This window comes from Vitis riparia, chromosome 7, assembly GCF_004353265.1.
Source record: "Vitis riparia cultivar Riparia Gloire de Montpellier isolate 1030 chromosome 7, EGFV_Vit.rip_1.0, whole genome shotgun sequence".
NCBI lineage: Eukaryota > Viridiplantae > Streptophyta > Magnoliopsida > Vitales > Vitaceae > Vitis > Vitis riparia.
Window position 1 is genome coordinate 3,338,309 of NC_048437.1, and position 26,327 is coordinate 3,364,635.

General features: G+C 35.9%; 2 protein-coding genes across 3 annotated transcripts; both read right to left on the reverse strand.

Annotated features, from left to right (window-relative positions):
- Positions 1–1,388: 1,388 nt before the first annotated feature.
- LOC117917590 lies at positions 1,389–4,601 on the reverse strand. Of its 2 annotated transcripts, none has more exons than XM_034833913.1 (5): positions 4,189–4,591; positions 2,961–3,011; positions 2,092–2,225; positions 1,911–2,002; positions 1,389–1,819 (listed from the first exon to the last, which is right to left on the reverse strand). In XM_034833913.1, the coding sequence occupies exons 1-5, from the start codon at positions 4,477–4,479 to the stop codon at positions 1,641–1,643; spliced, it is 747 nt and encodes a 248-aa protein (XP_034689804.1). In that variant the 5' UTR covers positions 4,480–4,591; the 3' UTR covers positions 1,389–1,640. The 2 variants fall into 2 exon arrangements, with proteins under 2 accessions (XP_034689804.1, XP_034689805.1); XM_034833914.1 differs by having other exon boundaries at positions 1,717–1,808; positions 4,189–4,601.
- Positions 4,602–7,727: 3,126 nt separating this feature from the next.
- Positions 7,728–24,786, reverse strand: LOC117917989 (E3 ubiquitin-protein ligase RKP). The gene is made up of 11 exons (XM_034834495.1): positions 24,662–24,786; positions 22,505–24,149; positions 17,541–18,368; positions 17,071–17,231; positions 16,648–16,786; positions 15,647–15,730; positions 13,120–13,401; positions 12,881–13,012; positions 9,625–9,824; positions 8,941–9,145; positions 7,728–8,500 (listed from the first exon to the last, which is right to left on the reverse strand). The coding sequence occupies exons 2-11, from the start codon at positions 23,999–24,001 to the stop codon at positions 8,198–8,200; spliced, it is 3,831 nt and encodes a 1,276-aa protein (XP_034690386.1). The 5' UTR covers positions 24,002–24,149; positions 24,662–24,786; the 3' UTR covers positions 7,728–8,197.
- Positions 24,787–26,327: the final 1,541 nt, after the last annotated feature.

Here is a 26,327-nt window from a genome sequence, read left to right on the forward strand (position 1 = left end):
TGGGCAGATCAACTCTTCATCTTAAGCCATGAAGTTTACAGGTCTTTGAGAGTCCAGTCTTCACAAAGCTTCAATGGGATTCTCTGTTTGCTTCCTAGCTTTAGCCCTAAGAGTGTGGATATTCTTTTATGTGTTATCCCACCTATGAAACAATTATTAGTATCCTTACAGACTCCATTCATATTATATAATACAGAGTTATTACTTGTTTATGTGCTGTTTCTAAACAATCTAATCCATCAGAATCATGTGTGGATTCTAAGCATGCACCCCCTAATTCTAAATTATTGATCTCTACTTCACAGCATTGATCAACCTCCTATCTAAAGCAATATAAAAATTAGACTGATTTTAACCAGGAATGTTCATGACACAACACTAAATCTATTAAAACAAATGTCAGAAGAAGAGTGACACATGGAAAAAGAAAAAACCACCATAATATTGCATCACAAGAAATCCCATCGGTCTCAGCCCTTGAGGCCTAGCTCATCTGGTAAAAGGTTGGGGTGGGGTTGTAGGAGATTCCAGCTTCAAGTCCTAGTAGGAAGCGAAAAAAGGGGTTCACCTATCAAGAAATGGGAACCACATTGGTCTTGAATCGTAAACATTGTAGGAGAGAAAGGTGCCAGAAATTTTTGGTTAAGGTTTAGGAAGTGAAAGATCTTCCTTTTGCAAGCACTAAGCAGAAACCAAAGCAGCGAGAGAACCGAAGGCATGGGTATATCCAAATGCCTCCAAGGTAAATTGGTACTCCTACACAATATTGGCTTCTATCCATCTGCAAATCAAATATGATGCTTTTGAAAGAAAAAAAAATAGCAATGATAAAACTATCTCTCCAGGGTATTCTTTTTGGGGCAACCATTAATTTGAATCAACACGAACCTGAAGCCTATTTGCTGCACTATTTAAAGCTTCTATAGAGCCTCAACTACTTAGCCAAAATAAGTAGTTAGGTGGTGTTTGTTTTTTTGGCTTTTTGTTGAAAACCATTTAGTTTTAGAATTTAGGTTGTTTGTTTTTTTACTTTTTCATGACTTATTGTAAACTTTTTACTAAATAGAAAAAGCCAAAATATGTGGCTTTTTCTAAATAGAAAAAATAACACAATGATTTTTTTTACTTTTTAATACTTAATAGAAATAAAATACTACAAAAACAAACAACCTAATATTTAATACTATTAAGTATTAAGGTTCTATTTAGAATTAAGTAAAAAAACAAACACTACCTTAGTCTAGCAAGGAATTGATTCAGTTTTCTAGCATTTCGCATAAACACATCTTCATCAAAATAAGGAAATATTAAGCAAGTGATGCTAGCCTGTTACCATGTAGATAAAGGAACTCTTGCAATGACCAAACAATTTAGATTTAAGGTACATGTAAAACAAAGCTATAAAATAAATAAATTAAATTAAAATAAAAAACATCCACAATTCCTCAACAAAAAGTGAAGCAATTCACTTGTCCCATCCCTAATGACCCATTAGCAACAGCCCCATTGAGTCTCATAAGCCAACATCCAATGAAAGTTAAAGATTGAACATTAATCCTACCTGCTAAAGCTATATGTGTAGAAAACATATACAAAAGGCAGAACCAAATCTGCTGAGCACAAAGATCGTGTCTTTTAACTTATGACTTAGCTCGAGTAGCGAAATAGTTAAAGGCCATCTTAGAAAATCTGGTAAAAGTGAAAAATAGTTGAAAGAGTGATCGACCCTTCACAATTCCCTCCTTTATTCCCCTCGCAGTTCTAGCTAAGAGTGGGTCTGCTGCTTCAATTTTTTGATTAGCCGGACCCTGCACCGTTGCTAATCAAGAATACATAAAGTAAAAACTCATTGTTTCAAATCATTTGACAACCAAAAGTAAACCATGAAAACTACAAAATGTGCAGATAACCTGATGGAGTCATGTTTGTCAACCAGCGCAATCTTTCCTCGGCCATGCGAACAGCTCGAGTGGAGCTTCTAACACCTTGTGTTATCTCCTGACTGCATCACAAAGGAAATGAGTCTATTATGTAGATATATGAGCTGGAAGTAGAATAACATCATAAGAATGCTTAATTGAAAATGCTAACCCAAGATCACTGAGCTCCATTGTGAGATCACTAATTTCCATTCCAGATAATCGAACAGCAGCCATTGTTCCAGGAAGCTCCTCCCTTGTTACATCCAACAGCTTCTCTAATGATTCGGCTGCTCTCTTGAAAGCCTTTTAACGTACCATATTAAATATATATAGCACATACTATTGAAAAAAGAAAGGAATTTATATCTTATAAAAACTCAACCTTGTGCAATGCATCCATCTTTTGTCAGAATATTCAAAGTTTATGTCTGAAATTGGACATTCAGAATGTAGGAATTTTAAATAGACTGATCAAAATTTCACTGAATTTTTTGCCCCTTGGGGTGTGTCTGAGCAATAGTGCTCTCTAGCAATCAACCAGGTATCCCAGTTCAAGCTTCCACAATATTTAAGTGGTGCAAGGTAGAGGAGCCAGCCCATATCACCCAGGGTTTATTTCACCAGTAGTTGAATGAATGCCCTACCGTCAGGGTGGATTCCCGGTTATCAAAAAACAAAAACAAAAACAAAAAGACAAAAATAAAAAATAAAAATGGATTCACAGAATTTTTGGGTTTTTTCATTTTAATGTAATAAGAAACAAGTCTTAAAATATCAACATGGACAACTACGGACAGATGCTTGATTTTTTACTCATCCAATCAAATTTCATGAAAGTTTCCAAATTCTGCCTCCAAACATTTAGCCAATTCAAAGTTTTCAGATTTTCAGCCAAACTTCAAATTTTACTAATGAACTTTTCCTATCTTAATTTTTCCTCACTTTGATTCAACTGCCTTGCCCTAGTCCAAATTTGGCCCAGTCTCCAAGTTATAGAACTATTTTCCGATGAAGATGCAAAAATCTAAGATTACTAACCAGAAGAGTTGGGATTGCGGAGCAGAAAAGCCAAGTCGCCGAGATCGCCGTCTACAAAAGAAGAAATGTTTATCAGAATCACCACATGTCATAATCAGAAACAATATCTCATATTTCTTTAGCATTTTTATAGTACTTTTTCCTTTTGAAAAATATGGGTACAAGATATGCCAAGTTACCCAAGCGCAGCTTGAGATCAGCTTGACTAGAGGCTCAATGAGGATCAGATCACGGTACAAGTCACCCAAGCACAACCCTAGCGTTAGGGCTTGTCAAATTTTAAGCAAGCTTGGGCAGCCTAGTACTTGCCAGTGAGCACTTCAAGACAATGTTAATGAAAACCAACCAACTCAAGCTTGGCTCATTTAAAGGCTCGCTCAAGATTGTTCATGAGATCCAAGCAACCTGTGTGAATCAGCTCAGCTGGCCAATTCAAAAGCAAATATTTCTGTCTTTCTTTAGCATTTTTAGACTACTTATTTCCTTCTGCAAAATAAGGACGCAAGACACACAAGCTGCCCAAGCTTAGCTTGAGATTAAGTTATTGAGTAGAGGCTCAAAGAGGATCATCATCACAAACCTAGCTTTCGGTGTTGTCAATTTCTAAGCCAAGATCAGGCAGTCCAGTATTCTGATGGTAAGAACCCCAAGACTCTTAATGAAAACTGAGCTACTCAAGCTTGAGCCCTTGGCTTGGTTTGAAGCACGTAGCTCAAGACCGATCCCGACAAAAACTAGCTTTTGCAAGCCAAACCCGTGTAACTTGTGAGTCAGCTCAGATTGTTTGCAACCAATTCAAGAGCAAATGATTCATTTGTTTAAGCTCTTAAAACCAAGAAAACTACCTCAAAAAACGCTACCTGAAGTGCTATAAGTTCAATTACTTACTAAATAGCTTCATAAGATCTTGAGATCACCCAATACCCATCCAATTCAAATATTCAATTCATAAATGCTCTTAATTACCCATATATAAAGGAATTTATTCTAATTCCCATTCAATTCACAAGCAAGAGAAGCAATCATTGATACGTAACAAACAGGAAAATTTAAACAAATATAAGGTGCTCAAAATCAAATAAATTCCCCAAAATAGAAAGGGAAAAAAGATTGAAATATTCAATAACAAAGGATACACTCTCATTCAACTAAAAATAAAATTTCTCAAAATATCGATAATTGTTTCTCATTTGTTTCAAAGTTGACAGAAACCCTAGAGAGAAAGTACCGCCAAGGCAATGACATTCAACACTTCAATGTGACGATGCGTGAGGTTCCACTGTGAGAGCTGAAGCGAAGACGGCGAAGATCCAACCGACGAAGTGAACTGAGAAGAAACAAACGACTGCAGCTCAGGCGATGCTGCATTATTCGATTTCAGAGACAGGCACGTGAACCGGCGATCCGGTGGCCCGGTGCCGGACAGCCGTCGACATGAGAAGAGGTTTCCGGCGAGGGTGTGGGCATCGTTTGGCTTGATTGCAGGGTTCGAAACCTGCAATCTCAGAGTGGAGAACATGGTCTGTTGCGTCCTCACCAGCTGTGTGACAGAAGTTTAAAAAGAGTAAGGGTATTTCAGTCATTATGCAACTCGTTATCGCATACTGACGGACTTCCCGTGGATTTAGTTTTAGGCCTCCAACCAACATCTTGATGACCCGTTTGGTTGATGAGAAAATGGGGTGTGACTTGTGAGGGCAAGGATGAGTAAGATGGGAAAGACGAGGCTTAAGTTGCTTATTGCATTTAGTTGGGTTTTAGCATTGTGGTTTTTCAATTTTATTTTCTTAATAAAAACCTCTTCTTAGAGTTGCTAAGTTATACATGAAATGTCGCATATCATGCTCTTTCAAGTTCAAGTTCACTAAGTCCTACCTCTAATAAAGTTATTTAAGACAAGATCAATGTGGTAGCTATTCAATAAAAATTAACTTTTTTAACGGCCTTTAACAAAATCAAGGAAGTTCTTAATCTTGTCATTAATTGTCACTTTTAATTAAAGAAATTTTTAATATTATCGTTAACTGTTACTTCTTAGGATGAATATGATAGACGTGTTTAAACTAAAAAAGAATGACATGTGCATTATGCTTTTCGAGTTATTAAATTCTACCTCTAATAAAACTATTTGAGAAGAAATTGATATGGAAGTTATTCAATAAAAACTAATTTTTGTAAAGTTCTTCGATAAAATTAAGAAAGTTCTTAATTTTGTCGATAACTGCAACTTCTTGAGGTAGACATGTTTAAAAAACCTTTTTTTTATTATATTAGCATCACACAACATTCTATCTTCTCTTATCCCGTATTTGATATAAAGAAAAATGCTAAAATAGGAAAAAAAAATCAATTTTTTATGTTTAGTTTTATCACAGAAAATAATAATAAAGTTTTTTTAAAAATATATATATACACATTTTCAAATTATTTAACTTTTATATAAAAAAATTAAAATATGTCAAATAAATTTAAAGTAATATATAAAAATAAATTATTGACTTTAAACTTTTTTTTTAACTATTCCTTTCCTTCTACTTTCACCGTCTATTTTCTTTATATATATATATACATTGTATCTTATAATATATATTGTAATGCTCTGACAATCTTATACCATAACATTAAGTATGTTAATAGGTTGAATTAGGTTTGTTTGAGGTAACCTAAGCCCAATTTTTTGATACACTACTTCCATTTATGTATTAAAGTATGATAAAAAGTTTATTTGGCAATTAAGTATATCAAAATTTTCACAAATCCCACCATGCATAATGTCACAAGCATGTTCCTTTCCTTCAAATTTATTCAAAATTTTCAAGTCTATTTAGTGTTAGGATGTCCTCTAAGTCACCCTAAAGAAAGTTACACACACTAGGTTTACGGCAATCCTCAACTTATATATTTACTCCCTATAGAAAATATAAGATAAAACTCTTAGCAAGATTCTCACAATCTCCTTGATGAGTTCATTGCTATCAAAAAGTACTCTAACAATCTATATATTGACCAGTTGCACCAACCACTCTTATTAGCCTAGGAACAAACATCCAACTTCAAATTACAACCAAAATTTAAATTAAGTTTTAACTTTTAAATGTCTTCAACTAATTATCTCATCCATTTGAAATTGCCTCCTCTTGCTTATGTTGTTGCTACATGTCCAAGCTCAATCGAACCACCATACATTTAGGGACGTAGTTGCTCCACATGCCCATATGGTTAAGAGAAATGTTTTGACACAAGCCAAGTGTCTCACCACATATCTTAGTCCATGTTTCTACTGACCAAGCAAGCACCAGGCATGTGGTGCCACATGCCCTGCTTAGGCTTGTCCTAATGCCAAGATGCCCCTCTTGTGTTATGCCTCGAGTAAGCCGACTCATATGTTTGAATCAACTTATTGATCTATCTTGAATTAACCCACTCATGTGCTTCAAGTCAACCCATGAATATGATCCAATCATACTATGCATCTTATTCGCTTATTGCATGCATCTTGAGGCAGCTTGTGTGCGTCCCAAGCCCCCTCTTAGCCCACACACCTAGCAACGTGCCTTAGTGTCAAGCTTTCCCTTAGCTCATACCCTATGTTGCTCCATGTTGGCCTTTAGGTGTGCCAACCATGCCCGTATGTGTTCCCACATCCATATCATGTCCGACTTGAGGCAATCAATTCATGTTTGTTCCGTTATCCACACCTCATGTCATTGCACCCGTAGGTTGCACGACATACCATGACCCAAATGATCATTGGAAAGGGTCACCACCACCTTTGCTCATGTTTGAAGCCCTCGTATGTGTCATTGGTAGGGCATCACTCATGCCACCTAATGCCCATGCATGCTAGCAACATGAGCCATCATGTGCTACTCATTCATGCCAAGAGCATGTGCTTATCTTCAAGGCAATCAAAATCCTTATACAAGTCCTTATTTGCCTTAATCGTTCACCTTACCTTAGTCATAAGTTATTCATTGAGTTAAGGTATCACCCCATAAAGCCTTAATGTCGCTTGCTCAAGTTAATATATATATATTATATTAGTTTGACTTGGCCTCAAGCTAGCTTGTGGACCTAACTCAGGCCGGGTGGTGTATTAGGCTTGGGCTTAAAAAATTAAGGATTAATTGATTAAATGAGATGAAATCATCCCAAATTTGTAAAATTAACTTCTCCTATCTTTGAACTTGAAGTGCAACACATTTTTGACATAAATACCCCTCAATACTTCCATTATTTACATATGCATTTTAAAAGAAATTATTGTTTTTGCAAGAAAAAAATGATGGCATTTTTGTCCAAAATGAGTATTTTTAGGGTGAAAAAAAGTAGAGGATTAGTTTTACAAAATAGGGATGATTTTATCCCTTTTAATCAAATAACCCAAAATTTAATCCAAGCTCAGCCCCGACACATTGGGCGAGGCTTAATGCAGGTTGGGCTAGGTTTTGGCCCAGAATTTTCGGAGGGGATTAGGCTAGGTTTGAAACCAGTTTTAAGAGTTGGCATTTAGAGTTACTGGTTGATAGTATTATCATCATATCTTATAGTTTCATAATATTTCTAAAGCTGGCATTTAGAACCCGTGATTTTTCAATTTTATTTTCTTAGCTCTGCAAACCGCTTGTCTAAGCAAACACTATAAATAAATCTGCTCAATTTTACGGCATTATAGTTTTAAAGTTCATTTGATTTTGAGTCCTGCAAATACAGAAAATCTTAAAACGATTCAAGCAAACAAGAAGATGAGTGATTTTTGCATTGTGAGACGGGTCTGGATAGCTTATATCGATTTTGCATATTGATTCCTTTGCTAACCATATGGAATTCCCCAAAACATGTTTCTCTTTTACAGGACTTGGGAGAACCAAAAACAAAAGATTTCCTTCCAATTTACATCTCATATTTACAGAATAATACCCTAAACGCCCTTTACAAAATTCGCAACCACCCCATAACAAATTTTTCCATTTTCTTTCCGGATTTCTGCCCTCGCAAACCCATATACAAACCGATATAATCATACTTTTAATTGAAGCATCTAAGAGTAAACTATTGATTTTTTTTTTTTCATTTTTCCTTTTTTCTTTTGTCATTTGTCATTTCTGTTCACACATCTGCAGAATCTCAGCAACCTTCAAGCAATCTGGATGGTAAAGCCGGATTTATCAACCCGCCCCAATAATCAGATAATGTGACAGATGAAGCATCGCAAAAAGAAGGGCAGAAAATTTAATTTAAGCTGTCTTCCCATCCATTCTAACAACTTCTGCAACAGTTGCATTGCAAAAGAAGCATCTCTGGCAGTTAAGAAGATGTCTGGTTATGCAGCCAAAGCAAGATGTATGGGAACAGGGGACAAACCGGGCATCTGCTTCACAAGCATAACAAATGCAGCACACGCCATCATCACCATCTGTTTCACCATCACAGGCTGTGCTCTCCACTTCCCATGACCTGGTTTGGCTGATAAGGAGACTCGAGAATTGTTCTAGCTGGGCAAGTTTAGCAAGATACATGTCTCCTCTAAAGGATCCAGCCTGGCAAATTGAAGAACAAGAAATTTGTAAAGAAAATATTGTAGAAGCTGAATGTATAGGGCTTTAGAGCCATTTCTCATCTTAACAAATGCATATATATTGCCTTGCATGTAATACTATAAAAATACATTAGACCAAGCTCAGGTTGAGTTGTTTGGCCAAGTCCTCTTGCCCCTAGTCAAACCTAACCTTGGATCAGATTCGGATCTTTCAACCCAAGGCCAATGTATTAATAAACTTCAAGTCAAGCATGTTCACTACTGGATTTAGGCTCAGGTTGAGCCTGCCCAATTTGCAGTTCTGCTTGAGCATTATCAACAGATGAACATGTGGATTTTAGCTGCAAAGGCACAGTGGGTGCTTTATGCAATCTAGAATTAGGCATTCCAGTTGTGTGTGTGTGTGTGTGAGGGAGAGAGAGTTAAGATAACAGAACTAACCCAGTTGTATTCTAGCAAGTACTGGAATCCGCGATGAACAGTATCAAGACAGTCCATACTTGCAAAAACCCCAACAACATCATTCTGTGCCTTGCATTCTGTCTGTGCACTAGCATCCAACAAATTCAAGATGATCCCAGCAAGAGGTGATAAAATCATGCCTCGATTTACTTTCTCTGGGTATTGACCATGGCGTCTGAGGGATCTGCGGTGATAACAAACAATGAAATGAGGCAAAGGGAGAAAATGTATTGTAGATCTGCAACAATCCCACATCACTTGTCTTTCTAATACAGGTCATTGCTCTGGTTCATTTAAATATATAAAAAGTTGAGTCTATGAGAACAAAGAAGTAACGGCAGTTAAGGTTAGAAACATCAAAGAAAAGGAAAAGAACAGATATCTCCTTGCAAAAGTAACTCCAAGATTAAAAACATTTTATAAATAAACACTCTTTTTAAGAATCTCTAAGGACACCAAGAAGTGGAGACAATTTTAAGGAGGAAGGGTTTCCAAAATTTAGGGGACAATAGAATGCCAGTTCCCATATAGGAAAATTTCTCCACAGGCAACCAACGAAGTTATTGCTTCTCTCACAAGGTACCAGGAATCTATATGATAATTTGTGGGAATCATCAAAAATGAAAATTAAATGATTGAAAATTCACTTGCACAGGAACTCACAAGTCAAAAAATTCAGCATCTGCAGCTGAAGTTATGTGGTTCAGAATAAAAACAACCAACTCAGTTAACCTACGAAGGTTTGTATCTGCTCCTGTCAGGAATGCTTGAGGTATCTCACGGGTACAGAACTCCAATACCCTCGCAAGATTACATGAGAGGTCAAATATTACACTGCATTTCCGTTGCTGAAACTCCAAAACCTGCACAGTATGTTTTAAAATAATTACACCCAAGATGTAGAAAAGGGGAGAGGAAAAAGGATGGGGCAAGGAAGTGGGGAAAACCTGGACTAGTCCGGACAGATGCATTCCATTCAAACAAGCATGAACTTTTAAAGATGAGCAAATATGAAGTATACATGACATGAACAAAACCTCAATTTTCCTACTAGTGATATAAATGAAATGCCTGATAATTTTTATAGAAGCAACTAAGCAAGTATAAATGGAAATGTGTCTAGGACTTTGAGTTATGTAGTATGCATTAAAATATGGGTAAAAAAGTAAATGAGAAGGATGAGGAATCCTCCCCTACTTACAGAAAACTTATCAAAAAATGTATGATTGAACTCCTACAATATTCTAAGGAGACCTATACATTGGTATAGTACCATGTAAGGAGATACAATATAGAGCATGAGAAGGATGAGGAATCTTCCCCTATTTACAAAATCCTTATCAAAAAATGTATTATTGAACTCCTCCAACATACTAGGGAGACCTATCGGTGTAGTACCACGTAAGGAGATACAATATTGAGCATCTCATCTCTCTAAGAGGGTTAACACATCTCCTTCTAATAGAAACCTAATCAATTCCCATGTCTTTGCTATCCCTACCCTCTTGATTTACACACAAAATACCAATCAAGTTGGACAACATTTAAGAGGAGTGCTCTTAAAAGCTAGGGTGCAAAAGGCTCAGAAAGAGGAATAGAAATGAATTTGTTTCCCACCACACAATCCAAATCAATGTGAGACAAATGGTTTACCAAAGGACCATGACCCTCTATTAGTGCTCCCTAAACCCTATATGAAATGGTCATCATGTCACATATACTCCTAGGAAGAATCCAAACTAGCTAGTTTGAATAGTCTATGTCATAACACAAAAGTTAACAAACAAATAAAAAAAAGATGATCCACCGTTTCTCTACTGTCCATGCACAAAATGCAACAATTGGAACTAAGGACTTTTTAAGGTATTCTCAACTATAGTATATCATTGTTATTTACCTTCTTGTATGTCACTAGCCAACCAAAGGCTTTGACATTAGATAGGACTTTAGATTTCCAAATGAATTTAGTAGGATAGAAAAGAACTAGATCTAATAGATTGGACAATGATAAAAAGAGGGACTTTACCATAAATAAGCCTAAAGAAGATAATGACCAAGTTCTTGCATCCAGGAAGGATGGAGACAAGTTCGCACGAGTGAGAGAGAACATAAGTCTTTCAAGATTCTCTATCTCCAGGTTAGTGAGATTAAGACAAAAAATAAGGTTCCAAGAAAAAGGGGAAGATGTGCCAAGGATAGATGAGATAGGAAGATTTCAAATTGTGACAACTCTAAAAAGATTTGGAAATTGTGAGTACATAGGTTGATCCCCCCACTACCAATATCCCCAAAAAACAAATTCTTACCCCATCACCCATCACCCATCACAAAGTGAGCGTGTTTACAAAAATCCTGAAAAAGATGTGCAATAACTTTCCAAAGGCAACAATGAGACCACATGACTAAAATGTTAATGTTGAACTCATTAGAATGTGTCTCATAGATGCTTAATATGACCTAATGCCAAAGAGCAGAACTTTCCCTAGGAAACCTGCAAAGCCACTTTCCCTAAGACTAAGAGGACATGATTCCATAGAGAAATCTTTCCAAACCCCTTACCATCGTAGGCTTGCACACATGGTCCTAATTGATATGATCTCTCTTAAACCGCAAACAACCCCCCCACCCCCACACACACACACCCCACCCTAAACCCCTAATCAAAGAAATCCCTATGCACTTTCTCAACCTTTGATGCCACTGATGAGAAACTTTAAAACGAGAGAGGAAATGGTTAAGAATATGAGAAAAACATGATTGAATTACAGTAATTCTTCTCCCTAATGACAAAAAGAACTTATTCCAGTCATCCAATCTCCATGAAATTCAATTATCGAATCTCAAAAAGCAATTGCCTTTAGGCTCCCCTCTAATGGTAGGCCAAGTTATGATAAGGGCCAATCAGAGACTTTGTATTCAAGCATCAAAGCCAACCTAGTGATCTAATCCTAATTTGAGTTCAGCTTACGTAGTTGGACATTTTTTTTTATCGGAATATGTAGTTGAACAATAAATAAATAAGTAAAAACCTTGAATTTTCAGCCCATAAGGATACCCTCAAACCTATCAATTTTTTACACTCTTATCTAAAACCATTTGGACAATTTAAAGGGCCACATTAAGGAAGACACAGATACAACTCGCAAGATCCAACTTCAGGAACTAGTCCACTTCAACCAAAAACATGTGTAAACCATTAGCAGGACAATGAGTATAATCAGGGTCAATCAAACACACACAGGACTGTTCATACCAGAGCTTATGAGAATTTAAACAGGACGTCAAAGACCAAACTACCAAACACCCAAAAAGGAAGTTAGATGAGTAAAAAGGCACCATTCCCTACATCACAATATTTTATTTCATATATAGGATCCATGTACCATATCCTATAGGAATAGCCATATAATCATACATTCTCCTCACCTATGACTCATCTTTACTCCACTAATCGAGCTTTTTCTTTAGCCATCTGTACTCTACTAAAGACAATCCACAGATATGGTACATCCAAAGCTAGGCCTGTAGGCTCCCGCAAGCATGCTCCATTCTACTGTCATCATTGAGCAGCAAGCCTATTCCAAGAATTTTGGAGCAGGAGTACACATTAGCATTATGCCTATCAATCCATATCATCTAGTCTTTTATCAGGTTCCTTGTAGGAATCAAACATTGATTGTTCTTTAAGATATTTTTTCCATTATAGAGCTCCTCTTCAACAGTGCTCATTCTGAACATGATAAAAGCCACATGCAAGGCATAAAACAAGAAGACAACGATTTCATCTTGTCAAGAATACCCATACCATACAACTAAAGACAGAGATCAAAGAAAATATATGATAAAATCAAATCAAGTTGATGTTCTAACTGTGCATAGCTAAGTGATAAAATATTTTTGTAGTCAAAGAAATACCTACCCGGTGTTTTTCTTGCATTTCTCGAACCGAAACTGAGAATTCAGTCATTGTCCAGCTGAGATAGTTAAACAGGCGATTGAGGAAAGCAGAGAACAATTCATCATCGACGATGCAAGCCTCCCGCAGCAATTTCTTTATTAATCAATAAACAAAAGATTAAAAGTTAAATTAAGTTCGGAAGTTACTCTATGGAGAGACAAGAAATAGAAGCATGCAACACTCAAGATTCATTGTTTCACCTGGAAAACAAAAGATGATGATGATGATTCACCATGCTTTGAAGAACCAAAGCCAGAGCCCTTGCACAAACGCAGAAGTATATTTGTTACAGGAATCCAGGATCGGTTATCAAATGCAGACAACAATGCTTTTGGCATCCTTTGGGTGGCTACAATATTGCTCTCAAAAGCAGCCAAAAATTCCTTGTATTGTACCAGGACTGAAATAGATTGGAGAAGAAGATCCCTCAGATCTGCACTAGATATCCTTGGGTCGTTGAAGTGGGTAACGACAAAAGTTACCTGAGAAGAACAGAAAAACATAATTAGAACTCCAGATCAACTGAATACACTCAAACTTTTCATGGTAAAGGCAATAGTCGATTAAAGCATATGTAATGAGCCTGCTGCATCAAAATAATGGATCACACAGAAGCAGTAGCGTAAGCATAAGCACAACCAAAATTTATATTTGTTTGAGGTAAACACATTAACCAGTTGTTTGAAAAACTACAAAAAGGAATAAATGTCAATTTTCTGATGCGCCACACTAGTTTGATGAAACAAACCACGCAGCATATCAGAGTTTTAAAGAACACCCACTTTAATGGAAGACTGGGGTATTCTGATTGGCACTGTTTCTGATATGGAAGATTCAGGCAATTGCCTGGAAGTCAAGAGCATGATAGACATCATACTCATTCTGATAGAAAATGAAGAATTGCATAGAGAGGGGGGAAAGAGAGAGCAACATTCCTTATTCTCATAGAATGAAAAGAATTGCATGTACAGGGAGAGGGAAAGAGAAAAGGGGAGAGAAATGGAGAGAGAGAGAGAAGGGGGGGCTGGCTCTGTCAAGGTGGCCCCAATATTTGCAAACTTATTATCTTCATAGTTAGCTGACTTCAGATCCCAAGAAAAGAAGCAACCCAGGATTCCAAAAAAATCAATGATTCAGATATCAAATCTTCATGACCCCCTCCTACACTGAACACGCATGAAAGAACAATTGCCAAGTCCCCCCTCCACACAGAGATGATTAACACCCAGAAAAGGCACCACCACCAAGCCTTCCTTTAAAGCTAGAAATTTTTGCCTCAATATCAGGCCAATGCTAGCAGGCTCAGAGGAAGCCCTAATAACCCTGACTAGGTCCCTGAGCAAACCCCCAATACCCAGTTGCCTCGGATGCCCAAGGAGCACTATCAAAGTGGAGCTTCAACAATTGATAGGCAGGGGATCCATTGAGGCCCAATAAGCTTTATCCTATATAGGAATAACAAATCTACCTCCAATCCAGCAGAATTGTGCTTATGATGACACCAAACAAAACATAAAACATTTCAGTAACAGCTTCCAAGTGGCAATAAAGTTTGAATTTTGTCCCAGAATCCAGCAACAGTCCTATTATCCACAAAAATATAGATAATGAACAAATGTGAAAGGCTGCCCCAGTACAAGAAAATCCTAGTGATTAATTGTTGAAACACATCAGCATCCAAGGGGAAGGAATAAAGGCAATTTCTATTATCACATAAGGTACTCCTAGCAATATCTTCCAGTACATTTAATAGTGATAAAACAACAAAATGGGGAAGGGTAAGAGACATATCATGTCAAGGTAGAACATGCTAGTTGACCATTCAGGTGAACATACCATGAACGTTCACCCACAAACACATCCAATTAGTCTCAATCCCACTACCACCATTAAAAAAGGACCTATCACAAATATCTCAAAGATCTATAAAAAATTTATTAATCTTCCCATATATAACCAAAAGGATACAAGATTCAACTCTAAATTGAAGATTCAAGATCAATACCATTGTCAGATTTAAGAACAGGGGCGGAGCCAATGCATGCTCAAGAGGGGTATATGCCCCCCCTGAAATTTTTTTAAAAAAAATAAAATCACATAGAGGGAATCGAACCCTTCTCATAAATAGGTGAAGAATTCCTTTGTTACCACTAGATTGTAAATACCATTTCCTGTCTCTGCCACTGTTTAAGAATGATGTAAAACTTAACATCAAGAAAGAATAATAGAAAGCAAGACATCCTCCAAGACCATAATTAAGATAACTATTTGGAAAAGGACAACTTGAACCATGAAAGTTCTTTTTCTAAAACAAAAAAGAGAAAAAAGAACAGAACAACATGAGGCAGATTAGTGGAGGCTTAGCTAGCATCATATTGTAATCACCCCCAACAGAGTTTCATTCTTTTTTAGGTAAAGTACCATGAAAATGACCTAGCTGCTCAATTTTTAAAACAAAATTTGCATAGTTATGATGAAAACCTTTTCTGTTCAAATTTGTGCAGGAGTATTTGGAGACAACAATTAACAAGTAACATTAGAATAGCTTTTTGTTTCAGCAATTAAATTAAAGCACAATGAATGTTAGCATATATTCCAAAAGGAAATCATCTAGCCACAGATTCCTTAGAAACTAATACCAAATACATCCATACGTTAGACCTGGCAATCTTGTCAAACCAATGTAGAAAGAAGTAGAAGAAGAAATGCTTAAGACTGGAGTCATACGAATGAAGCAAGTCCTTGCTTAATGAGTATTGCCGAAGGGACAAATGGAGGATCACTCTTGCGCAGAACATGGAAGCAGTCAACCTGTTGTTGTAAAGAAAGCAACTATAAGCAGTCAAGAAAAAAACTAAACTATGTCTGCCTAAAAAAAGGAAGGAAACAGAAATATTGATGCTACAATGAGCAAAGATGCAAATTCCAGTAAAGTTGACAATTAAAATAAAATAAACAAAAATTTTCTTTGAACGTATTATAGAGCATGTGATTAACCGTCTGTGAAAGCAACATGGGCAGGAAAAAGTCAAGAGTTCATGATTATAATAAAAGGTATTAACTCTCAATCTAAGCATTTCATGGAAGCACTGCATATCCCCATATATTATTAAATATCATGCTAGAATGGTATAAAAAATTGCTCATAGCCTCACATACAAATTCAAGAAGAGGAGAAACATGAAGGCCTACCTATATATTAGAGAACAAACAATACGAGGGAATTGATAAGAAAATGAAGTTGATTAAAAAACTTAGGGCTGTGATTTTATGGCATTTAAGGAGTGAAATTATCACACAGTACCACAAGCAAAATGACCAGTTAATTATTAATGGAAGGTTCAGGGCGTAAACCAATATGTTGGAGTAGAGAGGTGTGCATGGTGAGAAAGAGCTTCTGAGCACCTGATGAACAGCATTAAATGTGCTATTCTTGCTTCTTAGCATCCATGTTAGGAGCCAATCTTCTTTTAATTCTTCTAGTTTGCAGTAGGCAAGTGGTCCTCTGACCAAAATAGTTTATCAGAGCATCATGAGATTATGTTCATGAATCATGATCATTATGCAATTTTGTAATTCCTGGTATTTGTTTATTTCAATATTTGAGATGTTAGCTTACATAATCTTAAAGGAAATAATAATAATATATTAAGTTTTGCATTGGTGAATGTAACCACACCCAAAACTAGTTATTTCCAGTACATGAGAAAGGAAGAATTTATATATACCAGAGCTTCCACATAAAATTCAGGGATATAACAGAATATGGAATCCATTTTGCTAAGAACCAGAAGCAATTGAACACTCCACATGCATGCTGCATACATTCCTCTTTGCTTCCAGCGAGAAAACAGAGAGATGCGGTACCTGCAAAACATGACAAAATGACCAAAAGAAACAGAGAATGTGGATATCAACAGCATACATAAGTTGCAGGTTGAATCAATAGACATGCTTTGTGATTATATATCTTTCAACATAGCTTGCTAACTTATCAAGATTTTGCAACAAAACCATGAGCTGGCAAAAGGAAAAAGGTGAAAGGAGAAAAAGGGTAAATACGTTTCTTAAAACAAGCTAATACTGAAGAAATGGATATCAAAAATACATACAAATTGAACCTAACAAGCTTTTCCGAAGAATGATCTTACCATGTACAATGTCTTACACAATCAATAACTTCTTCCCGATAAATACTGCGAGCTTCCTTTAAATGCTTTAGTTGTTCACCATAAGCACGTTCTCTTATTTGTTTATCAGTTTCTTCAAGAAGAGATATAGATTGCGATTGATGAGACATGTAATGTGATGCCTACAACCAGAAGAACTCCTTTCAAACTTTTATAAAAGTGTAGAGCATAAATAAATTAATGAAATATAGTATCAACAGAGGGTAAGATTAAATTGATTAACTACAACAACAACCATGTATTCTGAGTTTCCCTTACCATTCCATTTTTCAAGATTTTTCTGCATATGTTTGTGTCCAGTTCAGACAATACCAAGTAATATCACCAATATTGAGGTGCCAAACAAGTACTAAATAACATAGGAGTCTGAAAGAAATACTAAAAATAATCAACATTTATATGAAGGAAAGATTGCCACATGATCATCTCACCTGCTTAAAACTTGGTGCAAGACCTACATGATACAACAACAACATAGCATCAAGAAGTTCCTCTTCTCTTAAAGTTGCAGTAGAAAAATTACTTTCCCTTGGTACAATCCTCATATGTTGCACTGGCCGATAATCAAACTCAGGTTCAGATTGATCACTTGAGCTGGGTTTATCCGCTATCTCATCATTCAGAGTTCCTGCACTGCATTCTGCAGCAACTTGAGCAGATCTCTCTGGACTAGTGCTGCAATGGCCCCGAGAACCTTTAGCAGTATATCTGATTGGATCCTTTGAGACTCTGGTGAAATCAACATCATAACTTGAACAACAACAGGGGTGCTGCCTAGTAAGATGAGTTACTCTGGTTTCTTCATCATCCATACAGCCTTCCTCCCACCTAACCACTTCTGCTTCCTGGTCAGTTACAGGATGTGATTTCGACAGATGACTAAATGATCCCCCAAGCCTAGAAATGTCACTTCGATGAGGATCACTTTTAAGAAATAAACCCATGGGAAAAGTTTGTTGGCCACCTCTATGAAGAAAACCAACATCAGATCCAGCATTAATTCCACAGCCCTTCATCCACCCACAGTTGTCCCCCACAGCAAACCCTTCAGATAAAAAATGGAGTATCACTGTGTACAAAGAAACAATGACAGAGTTACTTGAAACTCCAGGAGGTGGTACATTGCGGTCTGCTCCTCTATTCTTCAATAGAAGATTCTGCAAAAATGTCCTAAACACTGAACCAGGCAACTGAAGTGGCATTGTAGGTGGTATGAATTGCATGACTAAGCGACAGAGGTCCCTATGCTTCTCCTCAATCTGCAGACAAAACAGGTAATAAATGGCTATGGATTAACATGAAATTTAAGAAATTGAATTTGATAGCAATTAAGTCACAAGAAGCTGGCCTTCTAATAATCCATAGAAGCCCATTCAAGAAACATCCAGAGCAGACAACTAATTAACCCTCATAAACCATAATGTCAAACTTTTCTCATGCTAAATTATTATGGGATGAGTTAAGCAATTAGACCACAAAATATAAATTGCAGATGGAACTTTGCATTTATGAATCATTTCGTTTTTATCAGACATATTTCAATCATTATTACACATCTTACATAAATGTCTAAGCAGTTAATTTTATTTACATTCGTAGATACTTGCCCACAAGCTGAATATTGGAGCCATAGATGGGCAATTCACCATTCCAATCCAAGACTAAAAATTTTCTGAAAATTGATGAAATGAGTATAATCTGCTGAACTCATCCATTTGTTTCCTCCAAAGTTGCATTTGGGCCACCACTTTGGAAAGAATCCTTAGCATAGATCAACTAGGCTTTCCCTTTCCTAATCAGTATGTAGTGAGATCTATTCAGAAGAATTGGTTGACAATTCATGCATCCACCATCAGTGTCCAGCATCCATATGCTCTATTTCTTTTTACCTTTTTTGTGATTCATCTGTTTTCCAGGCTTCCTTTGAGAATTTTTTTCATAGCTGGTGTCATGGTGTGTAGAGTATTTTGGCCTTAGAGGAAGATGCCACAAAAGCTTTATGTTATGCAAAGATAAACCAGAGTCCATTAAGGGGCTTTGGGGGTTGAAAACCAGTACTTGGGAGACATACACAGATCACCCAAATCTCAATGAAGATAGTGTGGGAAGTTTATTCCACTTGTACCTACTTGGGATATTTGCAGGGTATGGAAAACAGCTCCTATGGGTTTGTTTGGAGCACTTGTAAGGATAGGAGGATCTTTGAGGGGTTGGACTTGGAAAAGTAGGATTGGTTTTAAAGGACTAGCCTCCTAAGTCACTGGTTTCTTGGTGTAGGAAGTCCCATGGAGAGAGTTGCTGATCGGTTCTTGATAACCAGCCTCCTAAGTCTCTGGTTTCTTGGTATAGGAAGTCTCATGGGGAGAGTTGCTTACCAGTTCTTGATATGGGGTAGAGTTTTCTTAGGGTCATTGTTTTGTCCTGTTGGTTACTATTAGTCCTTTTTTGGTGCTACATGGTAATCTGTGTATACTTCCCGAATACTAGGGTTCACCCTCTTTCCAGTGCTATTTTGTATGCTATATTTTCTTATCAGAGAAAAACAAACAGCATCACAATACAATTTCTACAAGAAACAGCAGTAGGTTACAGAAAATGCTTTTATTTGGAACCATCAAAATATTCATCACAATTAATGTAAAAGAGAATTTTAAAAAATGCTCTATTTATAGATAAATTTCTACTAGTATGTATTTAAATTCAACGAGTATGTTTTGAAATCGAAATTGTAAAAGTAGCAAGTAGCAACCCATGTTCAAACATATTGAATTTCACACTTATTTGCATGTATTTTTCAATAACTTCCAAATGAAAGATCTTATTGCTGACATTAAGAGTATTGTGCACTGATACGAGTGCACAAACACCTACTTTGTAATTAGAAGTGCAAATTCCATGGTTTGTATTGCTCACATTCCAAACCTTATTAATGTTTCTGCAGTTGGATAGAATCCATAATCAGATCAATATTTCTGCAGTTGGATAGAATCCGTAATCAGTCTATACCCAATGTTTCGTTATATAACTTATTTATTTATTTTATATTCATATTTAACACAAGAGGGGAAACAGAGAACCTTTCAAGACTAAGCAGAGAGCACATTTAATCCAAATTTGATATATAATGAATTGTATCTTACATAATATATTTAATAAATGATATTATTTTTCAGACTAGAATTTCATTTCTAAAATGTTCAATTGAAAAATACATAAACATTAAATTGCTGATTTGACATGATGTATAATATAACCTTACAATTTTTAAGTCAACTTCAACCACATTAATTTTTTTTTTTTTTTTTTTTTGATAGGTGAACTTCAACCACATGATGTAAACTTGAACTACATACCACACTTTGAGTAACATCTTCAGAAGCATTCATTTGCTGACTCTCTTTGAAATGACAAAAGCATGTCCTAGGACATCGCATAATATTTTAGCGCTATGGTTATGTCTTTGAAATATCTATTCATCAAAAGAACTCTTTAAGTAAAGTTTTCAAAAGCATTACCATGCAACCTCTGGAGGTTACTGTATTCAGCAAACTGTAATATTCATCACTATGAACTTAACTTTGCATTTAAACAAGCAAAAATTCAAGCATCCAATTAATCTCCAACCTTATCTCTATTTTTTGTGTTTTTTATGTCTCTTCTTGTCATTCCTAAAGTGGTGGCTTTAAGATTGGAAAAAATTCAACAGGACTTCTTGTGGGGGGAGGAGCCCTCGAGAAAAGATCTCACCTAGTCAAGTGGTCTTCCATTTGCAAAGATACCTTGAGTCGCTCTTTTGACACCTCTTTTATATATTTTCTTCTTTATCTATCCAAAAATAAATAAATAAATTGGGAGGTCTAAGTATTAGGGTCTTGTCCTCTCTTAATAAAGCCTTCCTTGGAAAATAGTATAAGAAATTTGCTTTGGAAAAGGAGTTCCTTTGGAGACGAGTTATAGTGGGAAAGTCTAGGAAAGAACCAAGAGGATGGTGCTCTCTTGTAGGGAGGAAGGGTTATGGTGTTGGCTTGTGGAAGGGGATCAAAGGAAGTTGGGAAGTTTTAAGGCTAGAACGAGTTTTATGGTTGGCAATGGAAGAAGAAGAAAATTTTGGCATGATGATTGGTGTGGGGATGCTCCTTTTAATCTTTTGCTTCTAATAAAGAGGTTTGGGTGGTGAATGCTTGGGAGGTTGTTAGTCAGGTTTCATGAGATAGTTTCAAGATTGGGAGCTACACAGCATTGAGGAATTACTTAGGAGGCTTCAAATGCTTGGAAAGTGCAGTGAGAATAAGATAAGCTGATTTGGAAGGTTAGCACAAGTGGGAACTTCTCGGTGAAATCTTTCTATTCTTCCTTAAGAGTCGAATGGAGGAGTTTCTTTTCCCTTGAAAGTAGCTTGGGGATCTTGATGGAATTCATTGCTCGGATCAAGGATTAAAGGGCTCTTTTATTTGCACCCTTTTCCATTCGACTCGCTAACATATTCAAGATGGTTTTTTTTTTCTTTTGCTAGATTTTATTGATTGGTCAAGTGTATGTTAGTGAGAGGATGTTTTGTGTGCTTGTTTGAGGTGTTTTGTTTCTGTTTTGGTATCCTTTGCATACCTCCTGTGCCTCCCATTTGATTGGCATCTTTTATATTTTCTTGTTTGCATATAAAAAAATCTCCAACCTTAATTCTTTTATTTGTCCCCATGCTTTCAAAGCATTCCTCAAAAGTTTTTTCCTCTTAAAGGCCCAAGTTCACCTTGTAAACAAATCTTTCAAATGATATCTGGTTCACTAAATATCTAGGACATGTTCTATTCAACAGTCAACATCCAAGGGACAAACACACCACGTGACTAAAAACGTAACCATTCCCCTGCTGAACTTGATAAAAAAAGGAACATATACATGGCTACCAAGAAACCTTCTCTTCTTTTAGATATGCAACGCAATAAGTAGAGAAAACCCCATTGAACAAAAGGCTCACCATGTTTCTTCCTCGTTTTAACACAACAGTTTATGTGCAAATATTAAAGATTGGTGTGGCACAAATCACTAAATATTAACATAGCACAAGAACTTCAAACTGTAAACTGTAAATAATTTTAAAAAGAAATGAAAAAAGAAAACCAAACATTATGTAACATATTTACTCTTCAATTCCTCGATGTTCACAATACATTATACATCAATATTTTCCTACTTGAACTCCATTTTCCTTAAACTTTAATAAGGTTTATGCTTCAACAGGTTTTTTATCTTCATCTTTCCCTTTTTCACATTTTCAATCTACTGTACCACTTCAAGCACATTCAAATGATCTAAATTCAAAATGAAAGATAAATGAAACAAGAAATGTATTAAAGCTATGTAATTGGAAATATCAGCACTACAAATAAGGGGATACCTTACTGACTGCTCCAGATAAAGCTGTAGTTGTCAACATCATGTTACTTTCATATGACACATCCTCACATGAACCAGGCCACCAGACAGAAGGCATCATGCACTGAAGATCCTGCTTATTTGGACTTTTACATGATAGAAACCCTTCAAATGATAATTCAAAATCTGATGACTTCCACCAAAGTAACATCAATTCTTCCCGTCTTAACATGTGACATGCCAATGCAAGATAAGAATATGGCCCTGTGTATGGGCACTCTGTTAGAACCAAGGATGCTGTCTTGCAACTGCATGATAGGGCATTTATAACATGCTCCAATATCAAATTTGACCCCTGAAACTCCAGAAGGAGATCAAGAACTTTATCTAAGCTTGTATAATCATGTGGTGCCTGCATCCCAAACACTTCCATCATGAAGGACAAAAGTGAACCCCATCCTACATATTCCAAGCTCCCCCTTTCTGCATCTAGCAAAGCAAAGAACTCCTTATATATTCCACGAGAGACAGGGTTAAAAAGTTCTTCAAGTGGCACAAACCTCTTCAATCTTCTCAGTTTCTCAACAGAATTGAATTCAGCTCTTTCCATGCATTGCATCTCCACCAACCTTGATAAGCACCGTAACAAGCAAGTAGCAAGTGAGTTTGCAGATGGAGGAGCCTGAAGGGAAAGGAAACCTTCAATAGGGTATTTAAAGGGGCGACCCCCAAAATTCAACTCACACCGCTCACCTTGTGAAAGCGAAATTGCAGGATAATATCCAACTCCAGCCCCCATCTTACGGATCCCATGAAATGCCACCCCAAGTGACATACCATTTCTATAGAATGAGATCTCATCATTGTCCAAATCTATGCAACACCCAATGACATCACCAACAACCCACGACTGACCATATGTCTCAGCTTCCTTATTCCATTTGCTAACCCTTTTCCCATCAAATGCATATGAATCATCGGCATCCCCTACACCCTTGTGGTCAGTGAAAGGGCAAGAAAGTGTTGCCCATCCAAGCTGCTGTATGCCTGAAGTTTCTAGAATCACTTCATACATCCATTTTCCTTTCCACACACATACATTGGCCCTTGCACTACTAAACATGCCAAGACTTTCTAAAAGCAAAGGTGGCTTGACAATTCGAATATCACCACAGATGCTAGATTCTTCAATAGCAACTGTATTAGACCCACTGCTTTTATCAATATACACTCCATCTCTATTACTACCTAAATCATCTGGATTTATATAAAATCTTAAGAAGTCATTCTTTATGATAGCACGAATCAGATTAGTATCGACAGGACCATTCAATGGACTAATTGATTTGTATGGAAGATCAAATATGTGTTCAAGAGTTCGCTCCACAGATTGGTGGCCAAATTCATCACAATACGAAACAAGGTGGCTTTTGGATGAACTCTCTCTCTTATCCCCACCATTCAATATCACTGCCAGACCAGAAGAAAGCCCACCAGTCCGCAGGCCGTCCTCTGCCATCAGCAATAAGCACAAACTTTGATTTCTCAAATTACAAAATAGCCCCACGGAAAGAAATTCAATTTCGAATCTCCACCGAAAACTCCAACAATTGCCTATCAACTTCACCCAAACTTCAAAACACTATAATTCAACCACCCTCCAGACCCTGAAAGATAAAAATTACAACACGTGCTCTCAGTTCACACACGGTCAACATAGTATCGTTTGGCTTCAAAGAAGCCACGTAAAAAATAAAAGAAAATGGAAACAAAAAATCCTATATTTTCCGTTGTTTTCGCCACAGCAAAGTGAAACATAATCCTCTTAAAAATTATTCACCTCTGTTCAGTTTCACCTTTCATTTCTCTTATTGACAAAACAACATAAAATTTAAACCTCCAGCTTTTCAATTTCATTTTCATTTTCATTTTCATCTTCATTTTGTTCCCCGCAGTTTTCTCGGCAGCCAAACAAGATAAAGTAAATGATAAATTGTGATTTTGTTGGGGCCTTCGGTAAACTTGCAACTAGTTCCAAAAAAACAGGCAATAGATCTTCTATTCCACAATCACGGATTCAGAACAAAAACATAAAAATTTCAAATTAAAAAAAAAAAAATCAAGTTTTTTAAAATTAAAACCCAAATTTGGAATTTTCTGAAATTACTGAGTGACTTACAGGCGTAGACGCTCCTGCAATAGTAAAGGCGGCTGAGACATGCTAGGGTTCAGAGGCTCCGCCATTCAGAGAAAGAAAGTATAGAGAGAGAAGCTAGAGAGAGAAATAAATGGATTTTTTTTTCTATGTTTTGCCAAAACTCGGGGAAATGAACGAACCGGAGAGAAAAAGCAGCTGACTCGAACCTAACCGACACGTGTAAAGCAAGCGTGGGAAGATACTGGGTGATGACGTGGTGAACGTCGCTAAACTACGCCACGGGTGCTAACCTCCCGCCGGATGCGCACTCTTCGACGCCGTCGCTATAACGGTTACTCGGTCAAATGATATTTGTCCTCATATTTTATCCAGGAAATTTCTTGCGTCTGGTTGTCACACGTAAACATGAGACTACACAATAAAAGAATTTCTAATTTTTATTTTTTAAGTCACGCTCCTGCCTTGTCCCTTTAACAGGAAATGTCTATCAACCAAGTCCAACATCCTATTTATTGCTCTATTACAATTTTCCCCAACCATCACATCCTATTTCCCTATCTTTAATTCTTCCAAAAAAAATTAGGTTATAATTGATTTTCTAGAAGTACTCTTTTTTAGGGAAAAAAAAATTTATATTTTTCTATATTTGTTATAAAATTTAAATAAAATCAAACATAATTAAAATTTATGAATTTTTTTATATTTTTAAATTATTTAATCTAATAAAAAAGTAAAGTTAATTTAAAGAAATATGTAAAAATAATTAATTATTTTAAATTTTATTTTTATACCTTTAATTTTTCAACATCCAAACATAATATTAGAGAAAAAGATAAAATAATAATAATAATAGAAGGGATTTTTTTAATAATTTATTTATATTAAGTATTAAAAAGTAAAAAAAAAAAATCAATAAATTACTTTTATCATTTAAAAAAAATCTAGACATTTTAACTTTTTCTATTTAAAAAATAAGTAATAAGTTAATAAAAAATAAAAACACGAGCTATTTAAAATTTAAAAGCAAATTATTTTCAATAAAAACTAAAAAAAATTAAAAAACAAACAAACAAACAACACCTTGATCATATTTAATTATTGTTAATCAAACATTTTGTTTTTCTAAACTCGTTTCATTTCCCTTGTGTTGATATAAAGCTGTGATTCTTACAAAAATTTAAAACTGTACATGTCAATAGGTGTGTATATGGTATTTACACCATGTCACAATCAATCGGTCATTCTCATGCTTTGTTACAATACATGCAAAAATAATAAAAGGTGATGATAATTGCAAGCCACTTTATTCGCTTCAGTGTGACTACTTATTATGATATTGCAGTCAATTGGTCATTTTCATATTTGTTGTCCTACACGGCAGGACATTGGAAAATAATAATAATAATAACAACATTATTAAATAATTATAAGTTACACAATACTTAGGACTCATCTTGAGACTAAAAGCCCTTCCCAATGATAAAAAAAAATTTAAATTAATAAAATATATTAATTTTTAATGTAAAATTTATTATATTTTATATGAAACACATTATTATTTATATTTTTTTAAATAGAAACACATGAAGTATATCAAAACAAAGATTAAGGTTCTATTTGAAATTTTTTTTATAAAATAGTTTTATATTTTTCATAACAAAAATATAGAAAACGTATTTGACAACCA

Excerpts from the sequence above, each read along its gene's own strand:
- LOC117917590 (XM_034833913.1), bottom strand. The coding sequence starts at position 4,479 with ATGTTCTCCACTCTGAGATTGCAGGTTTCGAACCCTGCAATCAAGCCA. Across the intron at positions 3,012-4,188 it reads TGAATGTCATTGCCTTGGCG|ACGGCGATCTCGGCGACTTG; the intron begins GTACTTTCTCTC and ends CTTCTTTTGTAG. Across the intron at positions 2,226-2,960 it reads CCGCAATCCCAACTCTTCTG|GCTTTCAAGAGAGCAGCCGA; the intron begins GTTAGTAATCTT and ends GTACGTTAAAAG.
- LOC117917989 (XM_034834495.1), bottom strand. The coding sequence starts at position 24,001 with ATGGCAGAGGACGGCCTGCGGACTGGTGGGCTTTCTTCTGGTCTGGCA. Across the intron at positions 17,232-17,540 it reads TTGCACCAAGTTTTAAGCAG|GCATCACATTACATGTCTCA; the intron begins GTGAGATGATCA and ends TTCTGGTTGTAG. Across the intron at positions 9,146-9,624 it reads GATGCTGAATTTTTTGACTT|ATCCCTCAGACGCCATGGTC; the intron begins GTGAGTTCCTGT and ends TTATCACCGCAG.